The 27,296-nt window shown below is 40.5% G+C and overlaps 2 protein-coding genes across 5 annotated transcripts in view; one reads left to right on the top strand and one right to left on the bottom strand.

The window, feature by feature from the left end:
- Positions 1-12,422: 12,422 nt before the first annotated feature.
- Positions 12,423-13,646, bottom strand: LOC139673160 (protein diaphanous homolog 1-like). Its single transcript, XM_071558298.1, has 2 exons — positions 13,423-13,646; positions 12,423-13,141 (listed from the first exon to the last, which is right to left on the bottom strand). Exons 1-2 carry the CDS (start codon positions 13,625-13,627, stop codon positions 12,957-12,959), a joined length of 390 nt encoding a protein of 129 aa, XP_071414399.1. The 5' UTR covers positions 13,628-13,646; the 3' UTR covers positions 12,423-12,956.
- MIDEAS (mitotic deacetylase associated SANT domain protein) overlaps positions 13,140-27,296 on the top strand; it is a 52,926-nt gene continuing 38,769 nt past the window's right edge. For 2 of the 4 annotated variants that reach the window (XM_071558295.1, XM_071558293.1), the window contains exon 1: positions 13,140-13,256. The gene's annotated coding sequence lies outside the window, so the exon portion shown is untranslated. Of the gene's footprint in view, positions 13,257-13,366; positions 13,632-27,296 lie in introns of those variants that run through there. The other 2 variants (XM_071558296.1, XM_071558294.1) reach the window with 1 other exon arrangement.

Raw genomic sequence — 27,296 nt, 5'->3', positions numbered from 1 at the left:
TTTTGTTAATGAAGAAAAACATGTCAGTAACACGCCTTGGTATGTGACTTCCATAAGGAGAACGCAGGCTTAAAAGGTTTTTTTCATAAATGATGTTGGGCCTTATCTTTAACTATTTGGTATTTTATAAAAACTTTTAAAATTATAAAAAATGAGTACAATATGTTATCAGTGATCACTACTGTTCGATCATCGTGAACTTTTATTCATAATTTTGCTTCTTTATCTGTTTGTGCCTTTTTACATCCTTAGGAGAAGAAACAAAATACTGAAGTGCTTGTTGCAGAAACTGATATTTCTGTTGTCTTTACTTTGTTAGTGACAGTTTCTTAAATCTGAGTTACATTTGTATAATTACTTATTTAATGTTTATAAATTACCTGAGCATATTGTAGATGAAAACTAACCTGTTGCTGTGCAACTTCATATCAACATCACATTTTTTACTGCAGAACAGTTGAGGAAATTAGAAACTTCTGTTTTAGACACACACTGCTAGATGAGCATCCTATATCTGTGTAGGAGCTTTCTTTTTTATTGCTCTGTGTGCCATTTCCATTTAAAGATATGTCCCAGTTACACATAAAAGAAAGGTTCTACTAGTACTCTTTCAGAAATCTGCAAGCAGTGAAGTACTAATATAAGTATGGTTTATGTTTCATACTCTAATATTCAGACATGTGTCTGTATGAGAACAAAAACACCTTGAATTTTCTCAGTTCAATATACAGCATCAGTGCTCATCTGTTGTAGATGCCATTGGCAGGTTAAAATTTGAACGTTGTTGTCATGGCCTGTAGTTGTTTTACATGCTTTGTAATGCAAAATTGTAATTCAAAACAGGAAAGATTGAAAAGTTTTTAAATGAAGAATACGGATAACCTTGAAAGCTTGTCTTCTTACTGCTGGTTTTTTCCACTTTGTCTAAAATATGCGACAAGATTTGAAACAAAGTTGTTAAATTTAAGCAATCCCTTATTTTGTCTTGTTTCATACTTATGTGAATGGGAATTTGGATTATTTAGTGAAAAGAAAACTAAATTTGTCATTTAGAAAGAACTCAGATTATTGTAAATTAAGCTGCATCGTGTGAGATTCCAAGCTAGTAGACCATCCTGAAAAATATGGGGAAGGAAGAAATGTGGCCACTAAAGTTCACATTACTTATTCAGAACACAAAATTATCTTTGTACAGTCACATTTACAGTGTGCTAAGATGTTTCATTGGTTTAAAACTGCTGGCAGCAAATGGTCAACACAAGTGTTTCTATCTGAACATCATCATACATATCATACATCATATGTTCCTGAGGACAGAAAACATATGGACACCATTTGTTGAAAATGCTATTAATTGCTGCACAGAGCAAGAGGCAGCAGTGTGTGACAGACTGTGCTGCATGGTGAAATCCTAATAATAGGATATTTCATGGTATTTCCATTATTTTTCCTAATTGAAATTCAGGTTTGCTGTAAAACTGCCCTATTCTTTTTTATTTATGCATCCTAATGCTAGAAGAGTTAATGCTAAGGGTTTACAGAAGTACAAAGAAAATAGGGTTTTCTAGAATCAGGAAAAAGTTGTTCATATGAGGGATGCATATGGGGCTGTGAGAAGTTATACGTAGTACATGTGGTGGAGCTTCCTTATAAGACTCTATGTGCTAATCCTTGATCAAATAGAATTGAAAAATCCATGTTTCAACTATCAGTTTGTGGAAAAACACATTTGGAATATGGATGAAAGATGGAAGCTGATAAAGGTGAATAAAGGCATGTGTGGACAAGGAGGAAAATTAATGAGGAAGAAGCTGCTTCAGAAGGAACTTTCTTTGCACTAGCATCATGTTTCTGCAGTGCTATTTCCGAAAAGCAAGTCCTGGTTTGCTAAAGAGGGCTATGTAGATGTGCAAAATCTCAACCAAAGGGATATTTTTGGAGCTCTGTGCAGGGCTTATTTCAGTGCTGCTGGATATTAGTAGAAACCTCTGGATCCATTCAGCATATGGATGTTCCCTTCTGGAGATTTACAGCACTTGGCTGTTATCAGTTACTTATTAATGACTGTAATATCAGTAAATCATCTGTTTTATTTCACTGGCCTGGAAATGAGAATTTGCAGTGACATTCACCTGTTTCCTCTGAGGAAAAGAAGAGTTATCAGTAAGCACAACTGGCCTGGGAGAAATTAATGCTGCCGGTTACTGTGTTCTTGGAGACTATGCTTGCCCTTATTATCATGGGTGATAAAGTATTTTATTGAGCATGTGAAGCTGACATGACATCTGTTTTGACTCTCTGCTTAGCAGTTGTAGGGTAACTGTGAGGATTGTCTTTTAGAGGGTGATCAGCAATTGATAACTAGAAGGGCTGAGGTAGCTGAGCAAAACTGGCCTCAGATTATAACTGTGCCCTGTGTTTCACCAGCACAGCTGGGAGGCAATAAAGGAGTTTTGTGCCATTTCTAAATGACAGGCTCTCAGGGCATTTTGGGGAGAACATTTGTACATCTGCTGAGGAAATGAGAGCTTGTTTGGATGCCTTTCTTTCTAGTTCTTTGTGCAGCTTTCTGTGGTGTGCCATGCAAGATATTAGTAACAGGATACTCTAGGTCATTTCGTGGGTCCTAGCTTTGCAAACACTGCAAACTGCATTAATTTTAAATAGAATGGTGAGTACAAGTTGACAGGAATAAATAGGCTGTAGCTTAGTTCTGGCAAAAATGTTGGATATTTTAATTAGAGCAATACATGAATTATTGGAGATATCAGGTCTACAGATCAAGTAGCTATCCAAGTAAGCTTGTGACATTATTTTTACAATTAGTCTTCTCTCACAGTTCCCAGTACTACTTTTTGGAAGCAGAAATAACATGACAGATTTTTCTTGGATGTCAGAGAAATGTAATCAGGATGCTGTTCTCTGGACCAGTCTGGAAGAATTCTGGCTGAGGGTCTGCTGGTGATATTTGAACCACAGCTGATGACTCTAAGACTGAAATGCATGCAGTAGGAGAAAGTTCAATTTATAAAAAGTGCTCTCCAAAAATATGTTCCTGTTTAACTCCATTCTCTGATTTTTTATGTCCCTGTTCATTTCTGTACATGACTCCTACACAGCAAAGCTCCACCCTGCAATTAGAAAGTCATCTTTCAGAATCATTTTGTTTTGCTGTTAGGAAGTCCTCTTTCTTGTCCTCTGTTGCTTTGAACTTCTGGTAATGTCTTTTGCTCCTTAGCCAATCTGCATTTTTCAAGAGTCTCCACTAGTCTTTCACAAAAAGGGAAAAATCCCCAAACATCCAACTGTTCCAGTCACCTGAATTGAACAGCAGCAACATTTGTTTTCTTAGTAGTGCAGATATTAAGAATGATGATCCTATAACCTGATAATGTCTCTTACTACTCATAGTTTCAAGATAAGAGAAGGTTTGAGGGTTGTCCATGTGGTAGGCTTTTTGTTGGTTTGTTTTGAGGAGTTTGATTTTGGGTTTTTTCTAAATTGGGCTGTTTTTTTCCCTTGCAGATTTTGGGTGCAAATTGCATGTCATGATTCTACAGTGATTGCTGGTGAACAGTGGATTTACTACTCCCTGCCTAGAACAGTGTGGATTTTCTTCTTCAAGTGGCACCATGAAAACAACGTAAGCACATTCAGAGCACTTGTGGGGAGGAGATTCTGCTAAGAGCAAGATAGTGATTGCTTTTTCATTGCTTGAGGCAGTACTGATATTGGAGCAAGCATTTGAAAGGGAGGAAAGATCACGCTTAGTTTATAGCAGGAGAGGGTTTTGAGGGTACTTGCAAAATGTCTGAGATGCATTGATGAAAGCCATCATTGCTGCCTGTTGGAACTGCTGCTCCCCATTTTCTTAGGCTAGCAATCCTTTGGCAGCATGAAGGTATGTGATTCTGTTGATTAACAGAAATATGCTAATGTGCAAATGCTCAGTGAACAATATACTCATATAGCCACATCCTTTTTGGGGAAGCATTCCTTCTTTGGAATACCACATCCCAGCTAGGGCTGTCACTTTGAAATTGCATTTTATGCCCTATGTAGATATTAACAAATAGGTCTAGTTGTAGATTGTACTATGAATACAAGCCTTTTAAAGTTCCCGCTGACAAGAAAAAAAAAAGGTCAGGTTTCTGTTAAAAAAAGAGAAGGGGAGGAAAAAAGAGGGAAATCCATAATGAGATTTGTACTGATAAACATACAGAGAGTAATTGAATTAATTTTCCTTATAATGGAACATGTTATGTACATTATAAGAAAACTAAGGAATATTCAGAAATTACAGAGATAAACAGATCAGCTGGTTGGGATAGGTCACAACTTGGTATTGAAAGGCATCTTGGAGGACTGCCAAAGTACTTCTGGAGTCCAGGTGTGGAAATCGGTATGATGCAATTTGCTCATGAGCCTGAGAAGAATAAAAATTGCACAGCAATTTACCAAATACACTGCAGTGGAATAGTGATGACAGGAAAAACTCTGCGGCCTGGCTTGCACCAATGCAAACTGCCAGCACAGGCAGGCATGGAGTGTCAGTAAGAAAGGATCAAGGAGTAGGGGAACAGATAAGGTCATCAAGATCCATAATTGTGTGGTTGCAGATTATTTGATACATGCCTGTCATATATATCTTAGGTGGTGATGCCTCCCGCTGTGATTATGTCTCCCTGCCCTTCTATCATTTATTTATGGGGTGCAATAGGAACAAGTCCTCCTGAGAGAGAGTACCATGTGCCACCTATGGCACCTGAAGTTAGTAAATGCTGGCTTCTTGATTCCTTTGCTGCCCCTAGATTTATACTGCATTTGTTTCAATTTAATTGCAGTGGTGCTGGGTTATTGTTACTAAAACCTGTTTGAGCTGAAAGCTTCTTGAATGATTTTAAGTATCAAATGATTTGAAATGGGCTTTGAGATTGCTACTTGTAATATATCAGCTACTGAAGCTCAGGAGGAGTTCCTGTAACACTCCAGCCCCAGGAGCTGCAGGCTCATGGCTCAGCCAGGAGTTTTACTTTAAAATACATATATAGGGTTCTTTAACACCTGGAGATAGCGTAAAGAGAATAAGCCATGGACTTGTTCCCAAGGGATTTCTTTATTATTTTAGGGAAGAAAATAAGGGGACTTGGTAAAGGTTAAAAAAAGAGCACTACACAAGCTGGACAACATGTTCCACCACAATACCAACCCAGCATATGTTGATCCACAACACCCAAGACAATATTCAATCAACCCACAACACTTGATGTCAAATCCAATCCCTCCAGCTCCAAGCCACCAAAAGGATCAAGAAAGGAGCAAAGAAAGAGAAACAGAGCAAGAAGAGAGGAGAAAGAGGGAGGGATAGCTACCACTGAAACTTTGTGGCAGACCAGGTCTCACAGGTCCAGATGGCAGGGCCATGACACATGGCACTCCCAAACCTCTGGTTTTATCTGGTCTCTGTGGCCAAACTCCCCAAGCGGGCCCTCTGACCACCCGGCCACCCTGGGGTCCCAGGCCAGGATGAGGGGCCTGTTCTCACTGTCCCTGCCAGTCCAAGCTGGGCCAGGGGCTCCAGGAGCTGTGGGCTGCTGTAGTGTTCCTGGGCTGTTTGTGACTGGCAGCTGCTCTGGGGCTTTCCCATGTGGGCTGCCATGAGGGGTACGACGCCACCCCACCTCCATGAGGTTAGACCCATCCCTTCCCTCTGCACACACACCCCCACCCACAAGGTGGTTCTGCCCCAATAATAGCTGATCTGGTGTCTTACAGTTCCTAGTTATGTTCTCCATAAGAGATGACTTCAAGGATGCTCTTCTGTATATGCAAATACATAAATATATGCAAATTGCACATAAATATAAGACACAATAGAAATATTCCAGAATCCTGCAAATATTTACATATGATGCACCGTTACTTATGAGTAGGTTCTTGATGTGCAAATAATATAATTTTTGATCAAATTGATTAACTTCTGTGTGCTTCAGTAAGAAGTTGGTCTACTCAGACTATTCAAGGAGCAGGTTAGATTGTTGTCTGTAAAAGTAATACCTAGTACATAGCATTACTGTTATACAAAGAAAAATATTCCAGCTCATTGTTTCAAATTCCAGTCTTTGTTACTACACTAAATTCAACCAAGCTGTGACTTTACTCTGTAGTACATTCTGTCAATACAAGTTTTCTTTGTTTTTCAATACATTCTTTCATTTGTTGTTGGGACTGTCAGTACTTCTAGGGGTTTCTCTGCCTGGGATCAACGCCAACCTAAAGAAAGCACAGCTGGTTATCTTGAGGAAGAAGACAGAAGAAGCTTTATTGGAAGTTGCCTGCCAAAACAAGCCTCAGTGGGGGCTTCTGCCATAATTTCTTGGGAGCTCCTTCAAGCTGAGGTTCTTGTACATGGTCCTGCCTGAGCTACACTGCAGCTGCACCACAGATGTGCCTGTGCCCAACACTTGATCCTGACCCTGACCTGTGAACTTTTCTTCCACCCTTAGCTTCAGCCTTGTCTCCATGGGAGTGCCTGATGTCCTGGATTTTGGGCTGCTCCTCTGGCCTGCCCTGCTTCCTCTCTGGGGTGAGTGGCACCAGCCCCCGCTGGCAAAGGCCCTGCCAAGCTTGAGAATCATCTTGGCTCCTGGCCCTTGGGGAGCAGTCCCTTGGTGCTCCCCAACAATCATCCTCTTCAATCTTAATCAGGTTATCTACTTCCAAACAGCATACTCATCCATTTGATTTCTGGACAGTTTTGCATACAAATTTCACAGAAACTGTAGAACTACTCTCATATCTTATAAAACTGACACTGTAAAACCAATGTGGTGCAGAGATCAGTGTAGGTGCTCCTGAAAGCAGGTCTACAAACTTCTAAAACTTTGAAGTTTGGAAAAGATACACATACACACCTGTAGTAGCTGAGTACATTCCTTTAAAGGATGTTGTACTCTTGTAATGCCTAATGAGAGGTAGATTCCAAAAAGAAATCTGCTATAATAGTAGCCATCAAACCGTTTAATGATTCTAACATTAGAAATCCTTACAATAATTAAAAATACACAGTTCTTGATAATTCTTGCGCACCATGTTTTTCAGGAGTATTTCCACTGATCTGTATCAAGTATTCTTGATCTCATTGAGAGCTATTAGTCCATGCACTTTTCCCAAAGTAGTAGTAGTATTTATATTATCTAAATTATAATGATAAATAGATAAATAGAGCTAATGACTTTACAGTGCTTTACATTTTCAGAGTTCAAATATAGAATACTATATATATTAATTAGTTCTTTTTTTTAACATTTGCTTTCACACAGTCCATAAGAAAATAAAATCTCTAAACATTTAAGAAGCAATCAGAGGCAGTTTGAAGCCAGATTTTTTAAAAATTCTTTTCTTAAGTGGTTTTTTGTTTGTCTGGTTGGATGGGTTTTTTATATCATCCTGCTTAAGGTAATTTGAAACAAATTTTCAGAGGGACTTGTGTCATAGTTCAGTCAGTGGAGCAGCAAGACTGTGTAGACTAGTGACACTTAGATGAGAGGGTGTGTTGTAGTTTAGTACAATCTGCATTCTGAGCTCCTAAAATACAGAAAAAGTATAGTGTGACAGATGAGTTTACATGTGGACTTGAGCATTTGGAGCTAAGCAAATCTCCGCTATTGAACCTCTGTGTGGTCTTCAGCTTGCCACTTAGCTTCTTCAAATATTGCATTTTTCTCAACCCTAGTGAACAGTGAACAATGTTACCACATACTATTTTTTGAACAAATAATGTGGGATTCTGGGAAAAGTGACAGTAAATGCAGAAAGGACTGCAAAGTGTTTTTAAGGCTTCACAACCTAGCCAAATTTGGAAAAAAAAGGTTCAACAGTCCTGGTTTTCAGCATGCCATATAATTTGGTTATTGATAGATTCTTACACTGTCTTTCTCATCCCAGAGTCTGAACTTCTTTCAATAGTGTTCAAGCAATGCTAATAGTTTTGTTTTACATGTGGTTTCTTCTCTAAACCACAGTGACCCTCCCTTTCCCTCATGTAACAAATATCTCGTCCTGGTTTGCAGGGAGTCAGTTGATGACACAGTGTGTGTCTATGTATATACATATGTATTTACACAGATGCTCTATAAATAAACACATGTATTTTTTTCCCGAATTGATCAAAAAAGCTGAATCCTGCTCAGGTTAGTGAAGTAAACTCATTGTTTTAATTTTAAGTTCAGATATGAAGAGTAAAATAAATGTGCAAGGGTCTTTCATTATTTTTGAAAACACTTTTAAAAAAGGCAAACGCCTTCTCTCCAAACATTCTTTCTGTTTGCGTCAAGTTCCCTAGAATAATATCTCAAATGTAACATCCTGAGTGATTAATTTTAATTCTGACAAAGATGGAACACAGACAACGATATTGGGGAAATTCAAATTTCTCTGTAGTAAAGAGTAATTGATCTTGTATAAAAACATTTTTATAAACATTTTCTTCTGTAATAATGCTGGAAAATGGGGGTATGAGGGAATGAGCTTCTTTTTATTTAGGCTGATGGTATTCTAAATTCACAACCTCAAAACTAAAGGTCAACAAGCCTGAAACACATACAATCACTTTTATTTCCTATGAGAATTTTTCAAACTATTTTACTATTTTTAATTAAGTCTCCTCTTACACAAAATAAAGGATTTGGGGTTGCCAGTTCAAGCTCCTGCTCAAAACAGGGTAAACACTGAAATCAGACTGCATTGCTCATTGCTTCTCTATCCTGTTGAAATTGCCACCATTTCAATTTATGATAATTGTCTTTCTCCCACTGTGTACCTCAACAAAGGGCCTTGTTTTGCCTTTTCCTGTAGGAAAAGATCTGGACTTGTAGCTACTGGAAGATTGGTATTAAGTCTCTGTTACCTGTTCTTCTTTCCCCAGTAGACAACCCAGGGTTTCAATCATCCTCTCCTTGCAGAGAATATCTGCCAGCCCCTCACCATATTGGCTTTCTACTGGCTTAAGTTTATGTCCTAGTTGAGCAGGAGGGACCAGTTAACACTGTGTGGGGGTGAACAAAGCTGTGTATTCTACCCCCTCTATTCATTTCCAAGGACAATGGGCCATTAGCAGCAGCTGCCCAGGGAGTCATTATCACCTTCACACTCAGCCTGAGGGGGCGGAGCTGCTAATGGGCCATCAACAGTTCAATACGCGCCCCCCCCCCCCCCCCTTCCCCCCTTCCCCCCTTCCCCCAGTTCCCTGAGGGTACATGAGTGGTGGGTAAGAAGACTTTGGTAACTTCTTGTCTGATCCAGAGGAGCAGCAGGACCTTGACAGGAGGAGATCACCGCTCTCACCCAGACCACAGCCCTCGCCTGCACCAACGGGTTTTTCATTTCCTTTTGCTCTGGACTTGGGGGAGCCACAGGGGTCTCAGCACAAGGGCAAACAAACCCCCTTGGGTTTGTGCCCCAGGACACTGGGTTATACTGCTGGGTTTTTGTGAGTTGAAAGCAATTTCCCTTTTGTGTCAATGTTTTTTTTGTAATATTGTTATTAAATTTTAGGTCTGACTTATAATCTCTCTCGTGGTGAGTTCATTTCCCCTACTGGTTCGCCTTTAAACCAGCACAGTTTATCAACAACATTTTTGTATTGGCGTGCCCAAAACTGAACACAGTATTCCAGATGCAGACTACCAAATGATGAGTGAAGAGGAACAGTCAATTCCCTTGACCTAGCTGTGCTTTTCTTTATACAGGCCAGGATGCTGTAAGTCTTCACTGCTGTCTGGTGTTTACTCCACTGTCCACCAGGATCCCAGATCTTACTCAGTGGTGCTGGGTAGCCTGTTGGTCCCAGCCTGTGCAATGGCAAAGGTTAGTCTGGTCAAAGTGCAGGGCTTTGCATGAGTCTGAACTTCATGTGGTTCCTGTCAGTCCATTCTCTAGCTTGTTTAGAGGCAGGCCTGGCCTTGAGCATTGAATATATTTATGGGACAAACCCTGCAGCTATTCATTACTGGCTTATGCTGACAATATTTTTTTGAAAAATAAATATCACAATCAGTAGAAATTTTAGAGGAAATTTCAGTTTGATTATGAGTTGGAAGTTTTAGGCTTATTGGCATCTGAAACTCCTATTACAGAGTGTAAATACTTTCTTACTAGCTATAGAGGTTAAGACCTTCATTTTATACTTAATTTCAGGCAGAACTAATAGCTGCATATTGTCTTCCATCATGCTGGAGCACCAGTTTAACTTCCGAGGACGGGAAGGAGTAAGGGGCCTCAGCTGACCCGGTGGAAAGAGTGCCACCTGCTGAACCTGTGGCCCGGTTTTGCACACCCAAGTATGTGAAGCACAGTCTTTAATCCAAATTCTGACTCAGTACAATCCAGTTTATTAATGACATGAGTCGCTGTTGTTTCACTCAAGATGTGTCTGTGCAAGCCAGAGATCTAAGATTTTATATGGTGATAGCTAGGAAATCTTCAAATCTCCTTCTTCAGTGTAGCAATAAAATAATGATGTAACAGGGAATGCATATGTATTAAGTTTTGCTACTGTAAAACTGATGGAAGTGCAGCCATCATGCAGGCTCAGATTATGCTGAGTAAAGTAGAAAGAAAAATTAAAAATCATAGCACAAGCTGTTACAGAAAGGAAGAAAATTATGATGGCTAGTTCCACAGCAGATGTAAGGACAGTGTAATGTGAGGACCAGGGACACAATTGAAGAGTGTATAATGGCAAAATCTCTACAAAACTCTTCATAAAACTTTTATTGCTCAGGAAGATAAACAGTAACATACAGTTCTATAAACACCATAGTGTCTTTGAAGTGTGCTGCTTCTATTTTAGATGTATAAAGTAGTTGGTGTACCTACCAGCTTGCTTGGTTTTGTTCTTATCCTATTAGTTATGTTTAGGAAATATGACCATCCTTTAGATTTTGCATCTTATAGCATGTTTCAGCTTTGTTCTTGTGGTTACTTTGCTGTTTGTGGCTCAGCAGGATTCCTATGTGTCTTTTACATTATTTAGGAGGCAACTATCAAAACCAACAATGTTAAAATGTCTGCTAGAGCAGGGTAGGAACCACATTCCCCTGTCTGCGCAATGTCAGTTTGTGTAGCCAGATGATGACGTTTCTGCCATTGCCTGCTGTTTTTACGTTATTATGTATTGTGAAACACAAAAGAAATCTCTGCTCATCATTTTGTGCTCAGCCTCCAAAGAGGTGAAGTACAACATACATTTGTTCTGTCTGGAAGGAAGGGAGAGGCTTTGCTGTTACAATAGGATTTACAGTTGTAGAAGACTGATGGCATTTGGGGTTGTTTTTTTCATTTAGTTTTGTTTAGCTTTATTTTGGGTTTTTTCCCATCCAGTGAATGTTGAGATAAGCAATTTCGTTCTTATCAATATCTGATGTGCTTCATGGGAGGCACTGATTGCCTAACATCTTGTAACAGAGAGGAAATAACTCCAGTTTATGGAATCTGTCTTTTCAGTCTTCATTATTAGGCCAAATTAAGCAAATGGGTTGTATGCCTTTGACTAGAGCTAGTCATTATATGTTCAGTTATTTGTTTGCTTTATGCATTAGGTAATTTGTGAACACCAGTGAATATTCTTCTTTTTATTGATTTATATAGTAATTGACCTATTGCTCCTATCTATTCAGGAGTTTAGAAAAGCAAAGTATTAATGGTAGTATGAAGAGTTTTCCTTGAAGGTCCTATTGAGACAACGTTACATCAAATGATAGCTGTGGTTGTGGAAAAAAAAAAACAACAAACCAAAAGAACTTTACCAGTAGTACCTGTGGCTACTATTTCCCTCTTCACCTCCATGTGTCTCACTGTTATTCTCTGCACCGTGACAGGAAAAGATTGGGTGTGGTAATTAGACTACTGACCTGGGACTCGTCAGAGAACCTGGTTATGCATCTGATATGTTCTGTAGTCATAGGCAAGTCACTCTCTGGGCTCCTGTTTCCACACATCTCAAACTTCCCTGGTGAAAAGTTGTGCAGGAACTATTGTGAAAGAAATGCAAACTACAGTGAGCAGTGCAAAAATTACTTCTGTATTTCACTTTACAGAGCAATACATTCTGGAAGAGAAACTGCCCTGCCGGTCTAAAAAAAAAAAATAAAGCAGCTGTGCTACTGAATGATCTGAACCTGGATGAAGGTAAACAAGTGGCAAAGTGCAGGTTAGAGAACAATGTTTGGCATTTTCATGTTGCATGGCATGTTTTACTGAATGTGAGTGTAATCTGTGAATGCTGTCTAAAGGTTATTTTATAATCTAAAAGATTCATTGCTTGTGAACAAACTCAAGCAACAGAGCAGTCTACAAAGGAAGCAGTGACAAAGCAGCTTCTTTATGTCCTGCCTCAGTAGGGTAGAGTAGCACGCCTGCTTTTGCCAGCACACTGTGTTTTTTATTCCCGGCCCAAGGCAACAGAGGAAACCATATTCCAGCAGAGGAGCTGAACGTTTTTAGAAACCTCAGCAGTACGTGTTCTTGCAGAAGTACATTTCAGCTGTTTGGTAAAATAGCCAACAGTATAGAGATGGCCTGAGGATTGCATTAGGCAAAAATTCCTTCTCCCTTCCCTGTTTTTCCACTTTTTTATCTGAAAAAGCTGCGAAAAAAAGGACCAAACGGGGGAACAGAAAAACACATTTTCCTCTGGTAAAAGTGGCTCCTTAAAAGCAAAAGCTGTTTGTTTGTTTTTCTTTAGAGAGAAAGGTCATGAAGCTTGATCAAGCTGGGGAGGCCAGCACTGAACTCGCGGCATCAAAGCGGCGCGTTCTCCAGGTGCTGGACACGGCAGTATTTTGCAGGACTTGGCTTCCAAATCAGTGCTGCAAACTCTGCGCCCGCCCTCCCTCACTCGCTGGGGATTTCCCCTCACTCCTTCCCTGCCAACAGCCACAGCCGAGCGCAGAAGGTCAAGCTGAGCTCTGTGGACAAGGGCAGGGGGCGCAGACGGTGCCGGGCAGAGGCGCCGAGGCCGCGGGGAGCCGCGCCGCGGGGAGAGGAGGAGGAGGAGGAAGGCGGGAGGAGGAGGAGTTGAGGAGCCCGGGCCCGGGAGCCTCCCCGTTGACCGCACTAGGAAGTGACGCTTTCCTGAGTCCTGGAGAGAAAGAAACAAAGTTTGGGTTTTTTTCTCCCCTCCCCCTGCCCCCCGCCCCCCTTTGCAAACAGCCGCTCCGCGTCCCCCGCTGCGCCCGCCGTGCCTCGCTGCGCAGGTGAGCCACCACCTTCTCTTTCTCCCCTCTCCTGTTTTCCGCGCCTTCAATATTTTTTTTTTATTCGCACGATTTGCTTCCGTTTTCCTGCCATTTTGGAGAGGAGGGTGACTTTCCTGGGGCCTTTCTTTGGGGGTGCTGGGTGCAGGATGAGGAGCAGGAGTACCTGCGGAGGTGCCGATGGCTGGCCCCGCGCACGGGCGGCGCAGCCCCGCGGGGCCGGGGCCGGGGCAGCTGCTCTGCCGGCCCGCCTGCTGCGGGGGGCCGGGCTCGGCTGCTGAGCCATCGCCCCCTGCCTTGCACAGAGTGGTTATGAGCGCTCCGCAGGCGTCTCTTCGCGGCTGCCTGGCGCGATCAGGATGTGTCCGCATCCGGGTGAGCTGCCTGCGGGTGATGTTCTGAGGCTCGGCTGGGTCGGGGGAAGGCTCCCTGTGCTCGCTGCGTGGCGCAGCCGGGGCGCGCGGCGGCTGGGTCGGGGTCGGGGGAAGGCTCCCTGTGCTCGCTGCGTGGCGCAGCCGGGGCGCCCCGGAGAGTGCGGCGGCTGGGTCGGGGTCGGGGGAAGGCTCGCTGTGTTCGCTGCGTGGCGCAGCCGGGGCGCCCCGGAGTGTGCGGCGGCTGGGTCGGGGTCGGGGAAAGCTTCAGCCGGGGCGCCCCGGCCAGTGCGGCGGTCCCGGCGCTGCGGGACTGCCTCGGGCGCCGCTGGGCGCGCAGCGTGGCCGGGGTTGGCTCGCTCTGCTGAGCTTTACGCAGTGGAGCGGATGGGGAGCGATTTGTTAGATAATTTCTGAAAATCCCGTGCTCTCGAGTGTACAGCTCTTTTCTGGCAGCAGCTGCAAAGGACGGATTCGTTGGAGTTTAGCAGTAAAAGCTGACAATACACCTACGCGCGTATGTGAGAGTCTTATATAATACTTACGGGTTTTTTTTAACAGGCGTAAGCAGGATTTATTTTTGGTTGTAAAGTCTTGTGCGGTTGCTGCTTGCAGTATATTCTCTTTGCTCAACAGAGAATTACTTTGCATCCTCTTTAAAACAGCTTATTTTTTTAATAATAATTTAATTCCGACTACGTGTTTTGAGGGAAGAGTAAAGGCCATCTGTACTGGAGCAAGCAGTTAAGGGAGGGGAAGAGAGAAAAGAATTGCCCTAATGCGGACACTGATATTAGGTTGTTTAGAGGGCGAGACTGCAGTTCCAAGCAGCAACAGCAGCAGCTTTATGACTGTGTGTAATTACAGAGTGATTGCATAGGACAGCATTGTTGGAACGAATATATATACACAGGCTATTGTGAAAGATTTCTGTACCGAACAAACCCTAGTTTTGCATTGCAAATGCTAAAAAGAGAATGTATTTTTACTGAATTGCGACGTTCCTTTTTGACTTCATCGGAGAGTTAGAAGAAGAGGTGGGGAGAAGTGGAGCGAGACTGATCATAGAAGTCATAGACCTGAAATACTCAGCAGAAATGCTGCCAGTAGTCTCTGAAATCACAGCAGACAGAAATTGAAAGCTCATCGAATCTGTGGGTTCATGTTTCTAAAGTGATTATGCAGCAGGTGAAGATCAAGCAGGCTTGCTAACACTCTTGTAGGTTTAGTGTAATTTTGGCTCTGGTCTAATTTCTCGTGTGCTCATGTCGGAAAAAGACCTATGTTAAAATAAGCGACTGCAGTTCAGCTGCTTGCTTGGAAATGGAGAGAAGAGCATTGAGGAGAGTTTCTGTGTTAGGCCACAAAAAATTAGAGCTTAGAAAGGATTGCTACACCAGAGCATGCTGCTTCAGCTTTAACTAGATTTGGATCTTATTCAGTGATCTTGTAGGCAGTGTTCCCTGAGGGATAGTATGAGGCATTGGCAATGTGTGCCACTGTCACTGTATTAGCATGTCTTTGAGACCTTGAAGGATCAATATAATTATGCCAAAGCTCTTGTGGATACAACTTAAGGCCCCTGTTTGTTTTTCAGAGGTGCTGGTTGCCTGTTGTTTTTTTTCAGCTTAGGTTTGGAAGTAGTTGAAATTCATGAAATATCAGACCTGAAAGATTTCAGATCTGGTACTCAGATATTTGCCTTTCTAACATTAGAGACAATTTTCTAGAAATGTTATCTTTAGCCATCACTGCTGATGTCTTAATAAATTCCACAAAGGCTTGTAAAGTATTTTGAGTACTGTGATGGAAAGTACTATAAAAATGGACAGCTGCTTTAAGATTGCTTGGTGTTCAACTAGAACATATTTTAGCTGAGTGCACAGATCATCTTATTATTGGTAGTTTCATCAGATTGTCAACAAGATGCTTCATGTAACATGTATGTAGCTTTGTTAATGAAGAATGTATAGCTGTATTGGTGGTGGTGGTGTTTTCTTGGTCGTTCTTTTTTAGGAAGTGGCTAATGAACCACAGCACAAGGCCTGTCACGTGATAGACTTTCATAGTGATCCTTCTCTAAGCTTATTGGAGCATTTTCTGTAAATACAAAATGAATATATGTTAATCTGTGAATTACTGTGATGTTCTGCTTGTAGATTTTTCTTGGAATTGTACTTCATGTCTTGACTGACTTGTCAATCTATTTCATACTGTGTGTTCTAAAGTCAAAATTACCTCAGGGTAAAACAGGAATAGTGCTTAAAGATTCCTTGAATCATTTGTGGTAGTGATATAATGCAGTCATTCCTTATCCTAAGTCTTTTGCTTTTCACAACCTATGTGGTAGGAGAGAAAGTTTTAGGCAAGGATTCTTCAGACTTGTATACAAAGGAGTAGCTAACATGCATGTCCTTGAGTTGTCCTGAGGTACTCAGTGGAATTAGTCATAGATTATATATATATTTGTGGGCATGTTAGCAAAACAGATGTATTCATGCTAGCCTTTAACCCATCCAGGTGCACGAGAGTTATGGGAATATGAAATGGTGAGAGCTGTACTACAGTGTGAGCCTTTTGAGAGCCTGCTTAACATTCCAGATGTTAGTTATGTTTTTGCATTTTCACTCTTGCTGTCACCTGTCAGTGGTGGCCAGAGAACTGCAAGAGATATTTTCAAGCCTGTCATGCCTTCCATGACACTGCTCTGTCAAGCTGCTTCCTTAAGTTGCATCCCTTAAGTTGCCTCTGATGGAGGATCTTCAGCTTTTCTTTGGAAATGGGCACTTGGTGATGGTGGTAGGGCAGTGTGTGAGTGAGGAGGTGTGTCCAGGCCTGTAAGGAGACAAGAGTGACTGCCATAAATCAGAATGGGAGTCTGCCTAGCCTGTCTCCCCGTTTCCAGAGCTGGATGTGTTTTCTATATGCCTAGCAGTTCTTGGGGAGTTTCTACTCAAACTTAGCTAGTTTCCTCTTGAGCTTAAGTAAACGTTTCTCAGCCACTTTTTTAATCTACTAATGAAATCATTGAATGAGAAAGTTGGTAAGGGCTCAATTTTGTTGTTTCACCTTTTCTAAAAAATGTCAACAACAACGACGAACCAACTAACTAGATTTTTTCTTTTTTTTTAGTCTGAAGCAGTACATGAAATCTTAGTATTGGTTGCAGTAAATTACAGTTTGTGCTAAAATGAAGTGTAGTAAATTTGCATGTTGTCTCCAGTGCAGTTAGTTAAGTTCTAAGTGACATAAAGTGAGAAATAAACCACTTTTCTGAGCTTTCATTGTGTGAAAGGGGGAGATGAGGGAGGCAGGAGTGCTCTGGTGGTGAGGTTTTGCAACACATGTCCAAAAAGCTGCAAGTTCTGGCACGGGAAAGCCAAGGCTTATGAGTCACAGCCAAAGGGAAGACTTATCACTGAGCAATTTGTAAACGGGGGGATGTACTGCTAATTCAAGGAAATATCATCCTGAGGACCTTCCCTAATAATTGGAAGTGTGGCAGAGAGCTGTCTGTCAGATGGGAGTTGTTTGTGCTTTGAGTCACACATTCCCTTTAGTGTAATTTGAGCATTCAAACCAAGAAATCCTTGTCATGCATTATGTAGGTCCTTGAAGGAGGCAGTTGGTCAAGTAATAATTTAAATTTTTGTAGCTGCATTCCAGCAGTGTGCATTCTGCATGGAAGCTCCTTGGCAGCCCCAGCAGCTCCCAGTGCACAAATGGCACGTGTTTGCAGCACGAGGGTGCTCAATATGCACTTCACAACGCTTGGCATAACTTCTGTTTCTGAATGGTCTCCAACTGTAGCCCTTCTCAGTACTCTGCTGATCAACTCCAGTGACTGAAAAATACACTGAATGTTATGAGTAAAATCTCTACTCTGCACACTGGGAAAAAATACGAATATATGTGTTTTGAATGCAGTCAGTATCCAGGTATTTAGAAGCAACTGTTCAAATGGGGATGCGGAGATAATCTTGGTAATTAATTCTTTGCTTTTCTGGCTGTGTTGATGCTTTTAATCGTATTTGGTGCAACTGACAGCCACAGATAAAAAAGCTTCAATTAATATAATTCATTACTATGTATGTAATATGGAAGATGCACATATATTCTTTGAAATGTACATATCCCAAAAAGTATTGTTCTCATTATGTACAAGTAAATTCACATGAATGCCCCTTGTTGTATTGACAGCTGAAGTTGAAAACTGGGGAAAGCTAGATTTGGAGGCAGTGGCAAAGTGTTCAGTGTGTGTTAATTTTTTGTTTGTTTGATTCTAAAAGCATCTTGAACAGCCTACAGCAAAGCATGGAATAATGCTTTTTTTTTTTACTCTTAATTAATGCAAATTAATTTTTTAAGTTCTATATAGTTTGACTTAAGTATTGGTAATGATTAGAACTCACGAGGGCAAGCAGAGGGGCAAGTACTGATCCTTCACTCTCGTGACCAGTGACAGGACTCAAGAAACTGCATGAACTGGAGTCAGGGGAGGTTTAGGCTGAACCAAGAAAGTTTTCACCCACAGGGTGGTTGGGCACTGGAACAGGCTCCCCAGGGAAGTCGTCACAGCACCAAGCCTGACAGAGTTCAAGAAGCCTTTGGACAATGCTCTCAGGCACATGGTGTCATTCTTGAGGTATCCTGTGCAGGACCAGAGGTTGGACTTTGATGGTCCTGATGGGTCTCTTCCAACTCAGCATATTCTGTTAAGTGCTAATTCGTGACTGAGTAGTAAACTGAGTAACAGTTCTGATACTTTTTTTTTTACTAAATGTTACTGATTCATTACATGTTCAGTGTTGGGATGTAAAGAGACAGGAAGTGGAATCAAGTCAATATTCATGCGTAATTTTTGCTTTGCTGTATATTATCTTTTCACATTAAAATTGATTCTCAGTTGCTTGGCTTTCCCCATCCATAGTTGCTAATAGGAATGGTTACAGTGCAATAATATATCTTGGCCTATCATCTTGTAATTTATTTTAGGAAGAATTAAACGTATATTTATACATAAACACACACTATTCTGTTAATACACCCTTTAATACCTCATTTTGTACCTCAGTTCCCCTGAGAACAAATGTTTCTTTTTCTTGTGATACTGGAGTACTGTTTATGAAGTTTTGTTCTTTTTTTAAAAATTTTTTTCAAGTTTTTTTGGCTGTTTGTGGTATTATTTCAAGCTCAAATATTATGCTAAGTTTTGGGATTTATCTAAATTTCTTGCCTTTGATAATGTTGCTTTTGGCATTTCTAGACCAAAACATGCGTGAATTGTGATTGCAAAATTTATTCTTGTTTTGGTTTGTTTGGATTTTTTTGGTTTGGTTTTGGTTTTGTTTGTTTGTTTGTTTTTAATTTTATTTTTTAGTCAAGGACTTTTAACTGAAAGGACTTTTTGAAATAGTGGTTTTGTTTTGCAGCCTGGTAATGGTGCAGTGTTGTGGGTTTGATTTCCAGCTGCCAGATGGTGTGCTTCCCTTCAGCATGGGTGACTGGGATCTGCTCTGAGGCCGCCTGTTGTGGGCACTGGGGCTGCCGAAACACTTGCCCTTGCCTGCAGTGTGCATCGCAGGGGAGTCCAAAGTCCATACTAGTTCCAGAAGTCTGAATAATCTCAAAATCACCTTGTTACGGTGTGGTTCATAGGTAAAAGTGCATCCCAGGTTGCTTGAGGATGTTGCGTGATTTCAGACTTGACTTCATCATGTGTGCTGAGGTGTGGCCTTATCTGCTGTGCCTGTGTACACTGAGGATTCCTGAAGCATCTCCTTTGGAACTCCTGCAAGTATCTCCTGGCAATTTGTCATGAATTGCATTATTGTTCAGAGCTTTATAGTAATGTAAGTCAACTACTCTTGCAGTTCTATGATATCCTTATCTGTTCAGATTCTTCCTCCTGAGCAGTCACCTTTAGACACATTGAAAAGGAAAGCAAAACAAAGCGCCATGCATTACCAATACTCTTGGGATTTTAACTGGGTCACTCGTCATTAAACTGTTTTAACGTCAGACTTTATTTCTTTCTATGTAATGTATTGGTTATTCTTTCATGCAATTCCTGAAAAGAGAGTTTGCAGTGTTTGTGAGAAATTACTACACTAGGGCAGAGGAGAATTTAGCAAAGTATTTTCCTATTTGAGAACAAAATCCCAGGACTGCCAAATTCCTCAGGAGAGGAGGGAGAGAGACACAGCTGTGAGGCCTTCTGATTGCTTTAGGAGATTCCAGTGATGACAGTTTAGGATCCCAAATGCTCATCTGTGTGAAACTGGCAGGGAAATCTGACTGCCCATATGGTTTAGTTTGATTTCAAGACTTGGACAACTCTGAGTTGAATGATTTTCTTAGAATTATTTTTGACGAGCTCTACATGTTATCCTATATGAGACATGCTAAATATTAGGAACAATTATAACATTTATAAGATATTTAAGCTGTCCTCCTTGAATAATTGGAAGGTCTTTTGTATGTGAAGGGTGAGATCACAAGAAAGTAATTGTGCAAAATGTTGCTTTTGATTATGGCTTCACTTTTTTCTGACTTAATTTGAGTATTGAAGTGGTATTTGTTGCCATGATTTTCTAAATACATTGAAGAGTGCAAAATATATTTAAGACATTTCTTCTTTCCTGTTGAAGTATGAGAACTACATAGACTCCTCCTCATTTTAGTCCTCTTCTTATTTTGGCAAAAGTGGAATACTTCAGGTAATGCACCTGACTTATTTTGCTGTTGCAGTTCTCTTTCTATAGAAAATGTACTGTGACTTTTTCTGTAGAAAAATTTGATCTGTAATAAAAATGTCTTTTTATTGTCTAAGAATATGAAAAGAAGGATCTGAAACTCTTTACAATTTGTTTTAATTCTGAATTTGAGATGTAAAGAATAAACATTTGAAGAAATGAGGTATCAAAAACCTGGGAAATTTAGTGTAGCTCATACTATACTTAAGTTTTGCACTTGTTAACAGTGAGGAAGACTGCCTTGCAAGAAGCTTTGTTGAAGTCAGTGCTGATACTTTTTATTTAAAAGATGAATAAAGTTAGCTGATTTTTTTTTTATTTGCAATATAAATAGTTACCTTACCTTAGAGAACTTTGTTAGCAAAAACAATAAAATGCAGATTTGAGGCCTTGATTTATAAAGTTTTTTCTCTACAACTGGAAGAACTCTTTATTAATAATTATAATAATAATTACTGTTGATATAAATTGCACACTGGAAAGTTCAGTTTCCTTATTCAGGTAATCCGTCCTGCATTTTCAGAGGAGCTGGCCTGTCTATGCACACATGTATGCCACAATGCATGTTTATGTTTGTTTGTTTAAGAATGACATCTGTGTTTGCTAAATCACTAAGCAGAGGAGACAGATGACACTTTGATAGATTTGCCATAAAGAAGCAAGGCATCTGTAACACAGAGGTGGTGGAGCAAGGTTAGAGACCCTTCCCTGGCCTCCTGGTTGCACTTCTGCCTTTGAGTGAGTTCTGGATTTCTGTCAGACGTTATCGTTAGGCAGGTACTAGACCAAAGGCAGTGCCCAAATACCTGTCAGTGCCAGCAATTGCTGGACCACGTGCACATGGATATTTAGTTAAAGGGACTGTGTTTGATACTTGGAGTTGATGTTAAAACACCCATGTTGTCCAGATGCTGCTTCTTCTGTGCTGACTAAAGTGATGCTGAAATGCCTTTTCCTTTTTTTAAACAGAAGTGTTTTGTTTCGTTTTTCCCAGTGGTGATAAATCAATGATCTGTTCCAATCCTGATCAGCAATATTCTATTGTTTTAGTACTGTCAAGTTACTGTTGATGTTTATGGAAGAATGGTATTTTCATGAAAGGGCAAAACTTCTTGTTTTTAAAAGAACCCACATTCTTTTAAAACTGGTAACTGTTTATTTATATTGCAAATAAAAAAGTTAGCCAACTTTATTCATCTTTTAAATAAAAAGTATTAGCATGGACTTCAAACAAACATTCTCATGCACACACACAAAAAAAGTGCCAAGGTAGGAAGATTCTTAGATTTAGAAGCTTTTAGTGCTTCCTTCATGAGATATATTGGTATTTAAACTATACTTGAATTTTGATCTCAAATTGTAAATGCTAAGTCCATATGCTACCAAAGTAGCATAGTTCAAGAACTGCATGACAAAAAGCAAATAAGAAAACTCAGTATTTGAACTGGTTCTCATGTTACTCAGCTAAAGAGCAGGGAGGGCTCTACTCTGCAGCAACACTTTGGTGTCAAATGCAGAAAGATAATTTCTTGTGAAGCAAAAAGATCCAGGTTTCTGTATTCTTTTGTTAAAAGTCTATGCAGAAATCTACTGAAAAGGGGTTTTGAGAATAATTCAAATCTGTGTAAGATGATTTGCTTCTACACTTCAGGTCATGAGCATTAATAAAAAAGACTGCACCTGCTCTCAGGCTACATGGTATGTGTAAGGCTGTAGTTTTACTTTCATATTCTGAGGCAGTATGGTTTTCCTGCAGGTTTTACCATTTTGGTTTGAATAATATGTAGCACAGGTGCAGGCTACATTGAGAGCTTTGGAAGGCTGAGTCATCTGTGGGTGTCCTGTTTGTCAAAAACAAATTTGAGGGTCGGATTTGCCAGTGGAGGTTGCAATGCAGTGATTGGGCCTGTACCAGCAGTGCTTATGGAGGTCTGTTTTGGGATTACAGCCTAGACATTGAAGTTAGGGGAAGCTTTCTTTAATTAGATTAAAATGTTTAAAATCATACTCTTCCTAAGAAGGCAATGGCTCTGTGTAGCCTCTTAAAATATTAAGTAAAATCTTGCTCTTAATCTCTTTCAGGAGCCTGAAGTGCTTTTATTGTTCTTTCTGTGACATCCCACCCTTAAGGGGAAGTGATGATTTATGGCTTCACTGAACCTTTTATTTATGCTTAGAAAAAACAAGCTGCTTATACTGAAACTAAAATGGTCAGCAACAAGGTACCTTGAGCTTACAAAAAGTCATATTCTTTGCCCCCACCCATTAGATCTTCTAGTCATGGAATTTCCTGCATCTAATACATGAGTCTACCCTTGCATCTGCAAACTCCTAGACAACTATGGGATAAGTAGGACTAAAGACAGGCAGACTTGAAAGGGAATTGCCATTCAGGGAGGGAAGGTTTTTTGGTGCCATTGGACACCCAACAAAACTGTTTACAGCTTTCTCCCTTTGTTCTTGCAAGCTCACTGCTGAAAAGCAATTTACATTTGTGCCGTGTTATCATCCTCATTGCAAGGTGAGGTAATTGTCTTCAGCCAAGAGGCTACAGAACCACACTCTGACCTAACAAGCAGTGGCATAATGTGAGTGGGAATGGAGATTTTGCCCCACGCAGGGGAGTTGATTGATGGGGGCACTCTGATAGGGGAAGATGTGATATGTTAGTCTGAATTCGCGTGTCAGTGGCTGAGTGAATGTTTTGTCAGCAGGCTTTGTACAGGAGCTGTCACCCTCTCGCATCTACCATGTCTGAGAAGGAGCTGACTTTGCTATTCAGAAATGGTTATTGGCACCCTCTCTGGACCTCCAGCAGATGGAGGCACTTTAGCCTTGGGTAGAATAGTGGCTTTTTTCATTGAACTTTTTTCATTGCCTGTATGCATCCTCTATGGGCCTTTTGACTGGCTTTTCCTGGACATTGGGAATAAAAGGCTGATTTTTGGTTTTCTGTGTTTGTTCCAGAAATCCAAGATGTGGAACTGAGGCTTCTGGATTGCACTCTAGAAATGAGTCACCAATTTCTGTGTGGAACAGATTCCTAGAGTCATAGAATATGCTGAGTTGGAAGGGGCCCATCAGGATAGTTGAGGCCAACGCCTGACCCTGTGCAGGATACCCCAGGAATCACACTGTGTGCCTGAGAGCATTTGTCCAAACACTTGTTGAACTCTTATCAGGCTTGGTGCTGTGAGTGGATTGACTAGACCTTCCCAAGCCAAGTTACTTACTTGGCTTTAAATTGTGTTGTCAGTGAACAAAATTACCATCTCCCTGGTTCTGTGCACTTGGATGATTTCAGTCTGGCCCTTGTGAAGAGTTCTTTCATACTTTTCTGTTTCTGAGTTGGGAAACTTTGTCAGTGTCATTGGAAAGGTAAAAGATGGAAGGAATGGAGGTGGTGGATCAACTTTCTCCCTTGGAGCATGGATTCAGGGCATTTTTTACATCTCTTAGCTGCTCTATTGTGGTTTTTTATTGTAAAGATGAATAGAATGCTTAATTTTGCTCTGTGCTAAAAAGCATTTTAAGAAGACAGTTCTTTCTGACTTGATTTATGAGAGAAGAGCAGTTTGGAGTGGGAGGATATTCTATGTTCAGTGACAGCTATAACAGAGTAATTTTAAGTGACAGAATTTGCTTGGGTAAGTGCTCTAGGTTAAGTGTAGGATGCCTGACTGTTTACAAGAGCTGTCTGAGCCGTACAGTTTGGATGCATGGAGGCCATGTGAAAATCTATTGACATCTTTAGTTACTCGACTGGTTTATTTTTGGGAACTCATGAATTGGCAGGACATAGTGAGACCCTGTCTGAAAGGGAAAAGCATTATGACTTTGAATGCAAGAGACTTGGTGAAATTCGTCAAGTTACTTGCCACTATTTCTTTGCAGCAACTCTCGTGGAGATTTTAACCATTTGCTTTCCCCCTAAGCATTTTTGCACAGTGTTGATATATTTTAATGAAAATCTAATACTACTCTATCAACACCAAATGGTTTAATGCATCATGTTTGAAGCATATGAGAGTTTTGTGCTTGAAAAAGGGCTAAAAATTGTTTGGTGATAGATTGCTTGTCACCTTTTGTGTTATACCCTTCATTGGGAACGGCTGTAGCTTGGATTCAGTATTGGTCCTGGGCACAAAAGGCTGCAACATAAAAATGACAGAGCAGTCTTGCACACAGGTGACATTGGGGTACAAGCAAGTAAGGAGCAGAAAGAAGTTGTATTTCTGTACAAAAGCCCAGCTGTACTTTGTATGACACTGATACTCTTTTGACACTGTGTGGCTAGAGAGACCCACCAGACAGAATCAAAAATTGACAGTAACAACTGCAAAGTCTTGTGGAAATTTTGCTCTTTCTGTTGTAAGTTTTCTGCTTGTGACTGATTTACTCAAAAGCAGTACCCCTTAGCATAGTGCATAAGAGAGGAAAACCTGGAAGGCTTTCTTGTAGCTGCTACTTACAGTCCTGGTTTGGAGAGCTGATACAGCTTGGCATAGAGGGAAGTTTATTGTTGAAGAAAGTTGGTTTTCTCTTGCCTTTTAATATTCAGTACTCTGACACCATCAGAAGTTCTCAACTGCATCATCAGTTTGGTTGAAAACAACTTCATTGCTAGAAATAATTTCAAAGCATTTTACTTAATATTACTTGCAGCTGTCTTACTGAAAAGTTACAGTTGTGTTTGTCACTCTTAATTATTCCATATCCCTTTATTCATTCACACAATTCACTTGTAGTCTTACACCAGCATTGCAGAATATTTTTTAAATTAGGAAGAGAAGTGATGGGGTGGTTTGTTTGTTTGTGTTTGGGAGGTTGTTTGTTTTTGTTTGGGTTTTTTTTTAATAGGAAGATCTGGAAAACTCATGTGTCTGGAACAATGTCAGCTTATCTGTTCAGCAACAGTTGCAGTCCCTTACTATTATTAAATACAATTGCTGGAAAAATCTGTCTTGAATCTCACAATTTAAGGCAGGGATGTTAATACAGTGAATTGGCTTTTTTTTCTCTGTACTGTCAGTCCTAATTCTCAAATTAATTTTAATAAATTTATAACTTTGTCTATAATTTTAGATAAGATATGCCTAATTTTAAGAGTATCATTGCAGTATCTTTTAAATACTAAAGTATAGCCAGCTGAAAAGTATTTTTCCCCTCCTCTTTGTAGATGACCTTAAATATAGGTTTAACAAACACCTTGAAAAGTAAAGGTGAAAAAACTTTGAGGTCCTTGATGCATTGTTTAAAATAACTTATTAAAACAACGTAACTATTTTTATTTCAAAATTTAAACAAGGGAGTGTGTTTTTACAATTCCTTGGGGATTGCAAAGACATTATTAATGTGGTAGAGCCTTTGTAATTTAATCAGATTGTTTCTGTAATGCTTACTTGTTTGTGGAGTAAAGCATTATTTTAGGAAAAAAAAAGATTTAAGTAAATTGCTTAAGAACGAATTCAGATGGAAGAGATTCCTCATGCCTGCAGTGTATGTAATCATGTAAATGTATGCGTGTATACATACAGCATAAGTGTAATACATGGCCAGGATAGCATACAACTAGTTAATGATAAAGGATGTTGTTTGAAGTCACAACAATAAGCAAATTGTGCTTGCAAATAGCCTTAACATTTTCTTCTTACCAAACAAAATATATAAATATGTTATGGCTTTAATTTCATTGAAAGCATTGCATCTCTTGGAAGGTGAGGATTAAAGCAGTTGAGAGAGAATTTAGAATTGTTGTTGAGGCTTGTCAGCAGCAGTGTACAGGGTTTTTTAATATCAAAACAAAACAGAAAAAGACCTTCCCCATTAATGAAGTCTGAACATTGTGATGTAGTTTGACTTTTTAATCCATCATTTTAGGGAGTTTGCTTTCCTTGCAGTGCAGAAGTTGAAAAAGCAGCTGTGTATATTTACTGCTTGTGGAAATGCAGAATAAGTAGTATAACCAACAGAGGCTGTATATCAACCAGGAGGGACTGTATATTAAAAAGAAATAATTGAAAAATCCTCATTCAAGACCTAAATGAAGTGAGTGTGTTCCAGGATGACTTCTGTGCTGGACAGGGTGCAGGACCCTGTGCTTGTGCTGCAGATGAGCCTTGCCTGCCTTTGCAAGGGGTGTTCAGTGCCTGCTGAGCCTGGGTGGCCTGAGCTAATGGAGGTGGGGACTGAGTGTCCTGTCCCAGCAGCTGCAGCCACAGGTCGTGGCACGCCAGGCTGCCCGTGAGGGCAGGGGAGCTGCCAGCAGCCTGTCTGGGAGGGCAGCCTGGGCTTCATCACTGGAGACCAGTCAGCTCAGCTGCAGGGGGGACACAAACCCTTTGAGAGATAATATTTCTTCAGGCTATCACTGGGGCTCCTTCTCAGCAGCTGAGGCATTTCATTGGGAAATGCAACATCAGAGGAGCATGCTTTTGGACTCCAAATGGCTTTGGAGCAGCTGTACTGGAACAGCTAAACAAATATAACCCCTTCTAAGAGGAAATAACTTTTCTACCAGATACATGCACAGATGGATTGTAATCCTACTGAGCCCAGTGTTTGCCTGAACAGGAGAGAAAACTTTAGTAGAGAGCTATAAATGGAAATTTGTTCTTGTACTAGCTTCTTGTAGTAGTGATTGGAGTACACTGTTCCTGCCTAGTAGGAATGAAATAGGCATCTCATGGAATTTGAAAAACCAAATGAGGTTGGGAGACACCAGCCATGAGTACAACAGCAACGTGCAATAAAATGTCTTGGTTTCCAGGTGCCTACAAAAGTGACTCTGAGCAGTTCTTTCACAGCAGTGTGAATGGACCATGGTAACACTGGGGTTGAGTGCTGGAGGTACTAACCTACTGGATGTCACTATGCTCAGAGAGAGCAAGGGAGGATGGCAGCACTCCCCTGTC

Source organism: Pithys albifrons, chromosome 6 (genome assembly GCF_047495875.1).
Source record: "Pithys albifrons albifrons isolate INPA30051 chromosome 6, PitAlb_v1, whole genome shotgun sequence".
NCBI lineage: Eukaryota > Metazoa > Chordata > Aves > Passeriformes > Thamnophilidae > Pithys > Pithys albifrons.
The sequence above is the reverse complement of the archived record's forward strand: the minus strand, read 5'-3'. Positions and strand labels throughout refer to the sequence as shown.